The 7500-nt window shown below is 39.8% G+C and overlaps 3 protein-coding genes across 7 annotated transcripts in view; 2 read left to right on the top strand and 1 right to left on the bottom strand.

The window, feature by feature from the left end:
• The window catches only part of LOC137992265 (synaptotagmin-7-like), an 11778-nt gene extending 8844 nt beyond the window's left edge, over nt 1-2934 (top strand). For all 4 annotated transcript variants that reach the window (XM_068837504.1, XM_068837503.1, XM_068837502.1 and 1 more), the window contains 2 exons: nt 145-280; nt 1577-2934. In XM_068837504.1, the coding sequence (XP_068693605.1) occupies nt 145-280; nt 1577-1893 (453 nt within the window). In that variant the 3' untranslated portion in view covers nt 1894-2934. The remainder of the gene's footprint in view (nt 1-144; nt 281-1576) is intronic.
• Nucleotides 1-7500, bottom strand: part of LOC137992259 (synaptotagmin-4-like) — an 89561-nt gene that overhangs the window by 77854 nt on the left and 4207 nt on the right. The window lies entirely within an intron of this gene.
• The window catches only part of LOC137992261 (synaptotagmin-7-like), an 11320-nt gene continuing 9710 nt past the window's right edge, over nt 5891-7500 (top strand). For both annotated transcript variants that reach the window (XM_068837494.1, XM_068837493.1), the window contains exons 1-2: nt 5891-6087; nt 6190-7097. In XM_068837494.1, the coding sequence (XP_068693595.1) occupies nt 6075-6087; nt 6190-7097 (921 nt within the window). In that variant the 5' untranslated portion in view covers nt 5891-6074. The remainder of the gene's footprint in view (nt 6088-6189; nt 7098-7500) is intronic.

The raw sequence follows: 7500 nt of genomic DNA, 5'->3' as shown, positions 1-7500 counted from the left end.
AGCACCGTAAACTGAAATAACCATTAACGCAAATTAAGTCAAATATTGGTTTTTGAGGAGAGGGGAAAACCAGAGTACCTGGAGAAAACCCCCTCGGTGCAGAGTAGATAATCAACAAATATCAAATATGGTTTTCTTTTGTAGGAATCGTCGTCAGTGGATTCTTTTTTTGCACTTGGCGAATTATTGATTTCGTTGTGTTATAATCCATCGGATCAAAAGTTGAATGTTAAAATAATCAGCGCAAGAGGACTACAACCAATCGCAAATGGAACAGTGAGTAAGTATAAGTTCTGGAGGTACGGGCAATGATAATGATGACGACACAATTGTAGTCAAAGCGAGAATTGGACCCGGCCAGAAACTCCGTATTGCAAGCACTCGAAACCGCCGCCTCCCATATTCCGTTTTAAAGGATTGGGACATTGTGTTACTGAACGAAAATAGTGTCAAACACGTTTTAATTGAAGCATTTAACGAGGCAGGCCTTTGTCTCATCATCAGTGTTTTTTTTATCAATAAGGCGACTTGTAATCTTATTAATTTCTTCCCCATGTCGCTTTTCTGTCGCATTAATGTCCGCACAATCTCGGCTGAAATATTGAGTGCGAAGTTTCCGGAACGCACGAGGAAAGAAGAAATCACGCCCTTTTTCTCTCCCCCGTTTTACGAAACTTCTCGAGCGCTTGCATCTTAGGCCATTTCGAGTGGTTTGTTACCTAAGCGAGTGTATAGGCCAACCTCCAAATCTCTAGTCTCCTTCGCAGCCGCTCGGGCCGGAGTCACGCAAGAACGCGTGACTCCGGCCCGAGCGGCTGCGGACTGCATTAATTATCTATTTGTCCCAAGCAGGCTTTTGTCCCAAGCAGGCTTTTAGTGCTGCGTATTTCGAATGATTTATCCTTGGCTTGCACCGGCTGACGTCATGCCGGCCACGTTGGTGTACTGAACAATAGAGAAAAAGTCTTTTGGGGATTTGGCTATGTTATTATGCAACTGACGCGAGCGACATTTTGCTTTTGTTCTGTACACCAAAACGGCCGTCTAATGACTTGAGTGCAAGCCAAGCCTTGCAACACAAAATTTGTCTCCACCTCAGAGCTCTTCTGCGCATGACCGCCGGGGAGTCAGCAACGTAAGCGCTGTGGTCGAGAATAGGACAACGGCAATGTTAACGAAAACGCTATCGTAAGAATTTCGCGATTTCTCCAAATTGTTCACGTTGTATAATACAGGCCAAGTATCCTGTAACTGTGTGAGTACGAACGATTTCAAGATAAAGATAGGAACTGAATGGTTCGTTGCTGTTTTGTGGAGTACGGCAATGCACTGCGGAAATGCGCGTGTAGCACGACTGTTTTCCCCTTTTTTAACCAATAAAGTTCTTGCTTTGTGACGTTGGCTTTGCCGTACCGTCCCGTCTTCGATGCATCAGTAAACTCCCTTTTCTTCCCGACCACGTAGTAACCTTGCATCTTTATCACTGTAAGAGGACGGTAGGCTTCCATACCTTATACGAGTATAGGTAAAAGCGTTGTGCACTATTTGCAATCTCCATAATATTTATCTCATGTAGATCCTTTTGTCAAACTCGATGTCACATTTTGTGGGAGGAAGCTCAGCAGTCGTAGCACGAAGACGGAGCACCACACACTGGCACCGAATTTCTGTGAACTGTTCGTTATTGACATGAAACCTGAGAAACTTAATCAAGTCACTCTCATTTTCAAGGTCAAGCACCGCGGAAGGATGCGAGACGTTTGCATAGGTACAGTGCATCTTGGGTATTGTGTACATGTTGAAGGCGAGTACAGGCATTGGGAGCAATCGATGGAAAAACCGCACATGGAGATCGAATACTGGCATCCGATTCAAGAACAATTTGTTGATTGAATTGTTGGAATAGAGCAGTTTTCAATTGAGTGTCGAAAGTAATTAGCGAATTGCTTTGGTTTTGCATCACCTCACGCAGTGATTGGTGCAAAGTTCTCGCGCCATTTTTTCAACCAATAAGAAGTGAAACCCAAACCAATCTTGGCTTGCGCGTGCACATTTTCCCGCGCTTTGTGTCGGCTACTTGTAATTACTTCGAGCTGTGATTGGTTTACTGGATTGTCTCCGTCCTTTTTGATTGGCCAAAGTAATTACTTTGGTTTTGGTTTTACGACACTCGATTGCAACTCGCTCTACTATTAGCAAGTATACTCTTTGTTTGTCCCTTCATAATTTAGCATAAGCATTGTTTTATTTTCTCTTGAGACTTCAGTGGTCCCAACGCTTATGCAAATTTTTGGAGGGACAAACAAAGAGTGTTATGGTATTTTTGATACTGGCTAATTGGATCGAGGTGAAGTTTTCCACAAGATTGAAAGAACTGTATTTATAAACAACTACACTTAAGAATTTACTTCAAGTAAGCAGTCTTGCAGATGAAATTTTGGAAAATTTCAACTGAGTTCTTTGAGACCAGAACCAAACACTTACTTTGTGAATTCACAGCTGGCGCACGTGGTTAGCCAATCATAAATGCAAAGTATACACATCCAATCAGCGCTTAGTGCAGAAATTAAGGCGCGCGTTTTTCAATCCTTCTGTTTGGTTGAGAATAAAGCAAAATGTCTTTAGTGAAAAACGTGAAATTACTACCCACACTTAATTTAAACCGTTCTAAAAGGAACTTGGAGAGTACAACTTGTATGTCATCCATGCGAAGCATTTAATTTTTCCCATTGCTGGAGTGTTTGTGACGATGGTATGAAGTTAACTTGAAACTTCGTGTGTCATCGAAGTGAAACATTTAATGTTCTCCCATCGCTGTTTGTAACCATGGTATGGAGTTAACTTGAAGATATTTGGCGTAAAATAGTTGAAGAAATTGTTTTTTTAATGTGTTCACTGACTTTCCCAGCAGTTTTTTGCAAGAGCGGGCTTTTTGTGTGCCGGCAACGGCAACAAGAACGTCGTCGTTAAATGTGAATTCGCGTTATTGTAATCGCTTCGCGACTATTCCAAGTATTTTAATGTGACAAAGGTGTGGCAAACCCTCAAGAAGGAAACTAGTATGAACGACGCTCAATTTGGAGGAGAAAATGAAAATTTAGCTTAAAGCGCTGATGTTCTCCCTAATAGAGCGTTTTCACATGACGTCACGGCGGCCATGTTTGTGTTCAAAAACAAAGGAATGGCGGTCATGATAGTGTACCAAACTAATCCTCCGGGAATTGAACTCTATTTTTATGCAAATACTTGCTTTTGTTTCAGTAATCCAATATGGCTACTGGTCACGTGAGTGAAAACGCTCTATACCTCAGATTTGGTGATTTCACGTTGTTGTTTTGCTGACGACGGCAAAGAAATAGACAAAAATGAAAAGATGCACGTGCAGAGCGTGCAAAGCTATTGCTTTTGCTCACTAAATATGCAAATTTGTGACGTTCTCGTTGCCGTCGCCGTTGTCGTTTCTAAACCTCCCTGTTGACGATAACGCTCCTGGGGTTGTTTTGATCAGTCTCCGCGTGGGACGCTAGATGAGTCCGATCTCGATAAACAATGTCCGCAATATCAGTAATGTAACCTATCAGTAAGTCTCGATTTATTCATTGTGAAAGCACGAAATCGACAAGACAAAGACTTCTTCACATGAAATCAAATTCAAGGAGGCTCAGAAACTAAAAAAAAGAAAAGACCTCAACCTTAACTGTAATTTGTTTTTGGGTTTGCTATTATTTCACAAACAATAGTGCAAAATTTAAAATGAGTTTCTCGAACGTCACACTGGGAGGCCACTTTTTCGTGGCAGATTAAGCGAAACAATCGACGAACGCACGTAACGATATAGAAACTGCAGAGAAAGGAAGTGTTCATCGAACTGTATTTCCTTAAAAAGAAAGCCGATAAATCGGTATCATTTTTAAGACCTCACAATCTCTTCCCACAGTGAGCATTGAAATTTGACAACCTTCAACTCTGGACAAAAAGAATTAAGATTTTTTCCCATCTTTCAAATTTTTAATCCATATTTATTTAGTCCATAAATTGAAAAGTAGGCCAACATTGCCTCGCTCCACACAACATCATATTGTTCAGGAAGAACGCTTGCAACCCAACCATGTCACAGCGTCGTTTTGGAGCGAGAAGGGCTATTTAACTTCGTGAAAAAAACACTAGATTTACAATTTTGTCAGGGATTATAGCCCTAGAGCGCTTAAAGTTAAGCGAGTCGGCAAATTTCACTAGAATTCTCATTAAATTTAAGCCACTAAACCAGGAAGCTTAAGCGCGTTAGCAATTACTTTCGGCCGATGAGGAATCACTTGCGGTTATTCAAATCGGAAATACAACAGGCGTGCTATTTTTATTATTTTTATTTTTGTATTTGACACGTGCCCTCTCCTCGTTGAATCTTACCTGTGAAAACAAGTATCATTTTTAAGTCGCTGAACGAATTCTGCAAACAAACCATTTTCAGAAATATAGAACGTTAAGCGAGACAACGGCTATCGTGAAAACACGTCCAATATTTAGTTAGTGACATTGAAAATACTGTGCCGCGGCCGCAAGATGACGTCACACTATAAGTTACAGACGGCAAAATTATTTGCAATATTGGTATCAAGATTACAAATACTTCAAATATAGCCACTGTATTGGATCTCAAGGTTGATACCGCTTATATCAGCCTACTCTTAATTATATATTTCTTACTGTGGGTGGGATCGCGTTTTCCTCCCAAGTACCAATGATGTAAAGAATATATCACCGAGATGCTATTAGGTCTAAAGATATCGTGGAAACAATATATAAACAAACAACCAAACAAAACAAAAAATAAAAATAAAAAATAATATCACATCAAGTAATTTCAGCGGATATTGGAGCCAAACTGTGAGGTTAAAAGAACTCTTACTCTGTAAATTTAAATGGCGTCAAATTTGTAGACGTTTGAAAAGCCAAGTGTGTCTGTACTGTAGCTATTTTGCCATACAAACGGTTTAAGATGACGTAGGCGTTCGTTTGAAGTCGTTTCCTGGACGTCAAACTTCACGTATCGACAATAAGAAACATATTCTTTCAATTTTTTTTTAAAATTATAAGTCATTCAGTTGAATTTTACGTTCCACGAGTTAAACAAACAATATTGACATCAAAAAGAATTGCCTTAAAATATTTTCCTTAAAATATGCCGTTTTTTTTTTTTAATCATAAGTCATTCAGTTGAATTTTACGTTTCACGAGTTAAACAAACAATATTGACATCAAAAACAATTTCCTTAAAATATGCCGGTCAAAAGTGAATCAGAAGGTTTATGAAAGATAATTCTTCTTAACAACTTTTTGATTGTCAGCAAATGTAAGCTTAAATTTTTCCAATCTTCATGTATGTCAAGGTACCATTGATGCTTCGGTAAACGTTTGCTTGATATAGCAAAAATAGAATTTCACGGTGTGACTTTTGATATCGCTATTCAGGGCGAGGGGTTATTGTCGACGCAATTAATTCCGGCCTTTGTTCAGTCGAGTCATAAAACGTTGAATAGTGTTAAAGTACTCCTCAAATTTTCAGACGCATCGAAAAGGCGAAAAACTCTGAAATTATTACCAGGTGTTTAAACACCATAACGTTAGTGCCAGAGGATTCCCCTGAAGAGTAAGCCCGTGTTTGTACTAGCAGAAGTATTTCTGAGCCAAAAATAAATAATGCTTGACGTTGAAATGTTTCGCATTGTCATTATTTCAGCTGAAACCCTCCTGACAGTATAAAAGCAATTAATATTAAAAGATTGCTTCCGGTGAAACTTGCGTGACTGATCCTATTGTCTTCTGAGGCATTCTATTGGTCGCCTAAACCGGAAAGCAACAATCATTAAGAACGAGTAAAAACTGGAAAACTACTATTTGTACTTTGACGTCTTGCAATGCGGACGCTACAATATACCGTCACAAAAAATGTGACCTGTGAATTTTCGAACCTTTATCATTGCCAAAACAAAGACACGATTACTATTTGGTGAGCCATGCACCGAGATGTGAATTTATGCGACCATTGTAATCTTGTGGTGATCAGTTTTTCCTAGATGGTTAACCAAGGTAACATTACTGAAGTTTTTTTTTTTTTCACGGCGCAATATTTATTGTGAATTGTAGTGGCTTTTAAATCCACTCACATTCCCGTTACATTTTTTTTTCTAGTTTTTCTGGCTGTTGGATTAGGTCTGGTTACCGGAATTTTCGTTGTTGCGGTATATTTTATAATTCAGTATATCCGTCATCGTTCTTCGAAGGATAATCGTAAATATTCACAATTGAGCAGCGATCCAAAATTTCGTTCTCGCGCTATCGTAAAACAAGACATTCCACTGTTTTGTATTCCAAGACACGTCCCCTTCGAACTTCAACAGCCCATTGGCGCCCTTGAGCGGACGGAGAGTTTGAAAAAGGAACAGTATTGCAATGGGAGTACACATATGTCACCCACCGTTCACCGTTTTGACGTTCGCAAAAAGGCTGACGACAGTGGAGGAGTTACTCACGATGCAATCAATCCAAGCCCCTTACCCTCACCTCCGCCAGTTTCGAACACACCACAAACATCACCTCGCAAAGTTCCGTCCATATCTGGTTTGATACCCTTGCCGTCGCCTTCTTCTCAGCAAAGGAAAGTGGCAGTTCACCAAAAAAAGCCCAGGAGTAAACTTGGCAAGTTAGAGTTTTCCCTCTACTACGACCAGTCGTTTAGGTATCTCGAAATTTTCGTGGCCCGCGGGATTAAGATCGCGAGTCCCGAGGCTGGTATTCTGCCCGTAGTTTTGGTAATCGGAACAATAACTTTTGAGGGAACTCAAATTTGGGAGCAAAAGACTCGACCGGCAAGCAGATCAAGCGATCCGGTATTCAATGAAAAGTTAGCGATGAACAACATTATTTCAGGGAAACTTCAAGCCAGTGTGTTACACTTTCAGTTGTATGATGAACAAACCAAATATCTCATCGGCGAGGTCAATTACAGGCTGAAAGAACTACCTCCGAACAAACTTAGTAACCAAATTCTTCCGCTTGAATCAGCAGTGAATCTAGAGGAAAGCGGGGATAGCGGTGAGGTATGTTTACATTCATTTATTGTTATTTCTATTGCGTGACAAGTTGAAAGAGTTGACGTGGAACACGTTCTATATTGATAATTCTGTCGAGACTCAATACAAAGGTAAAACCTCTAATCAGCCGACAAAGTCATAACTTCGCAGAGCATGAATTCTACAAAATTTTAAAAGAAAAATAACTTAACCTTCGGAGAATACTGAATTTTCCCTTTTTCCTCCTTCCAATTATTGAAAACAAACAGTTTAACAAAAAATTTGACGCTTCAATGCGCCTTTTTTTTTGCTAGAAGGAACTAGTTTGAACTTCCCTTGAGGAACACAACTCACTCTGTGTTCTTTTTTCCTACGACAACAATGTTATTGGACAATGTTTCGTCACTGTATAATCTGCCTAGAGTTGGGT

This window comes from Montipora foliosa, chromosome 2, assembly GCF_036669935.1.
Source record: "Montipora foliosa isolate CH-2021 chromosome 2, ASM3666993v2, whole genome shotgun sequence".
Lineage (NCBI taxonomy): Eukaryota > Metazoa > Cnidaria > Anthozoa > Scleractinia > Acroporidae > Montipora > Montipora foliosa.
The sequence above is the reverse complement of the archived record's forward strand: the minus strand, read 5'-3'. Positions and strand labels throughout refer to the sequence as shown.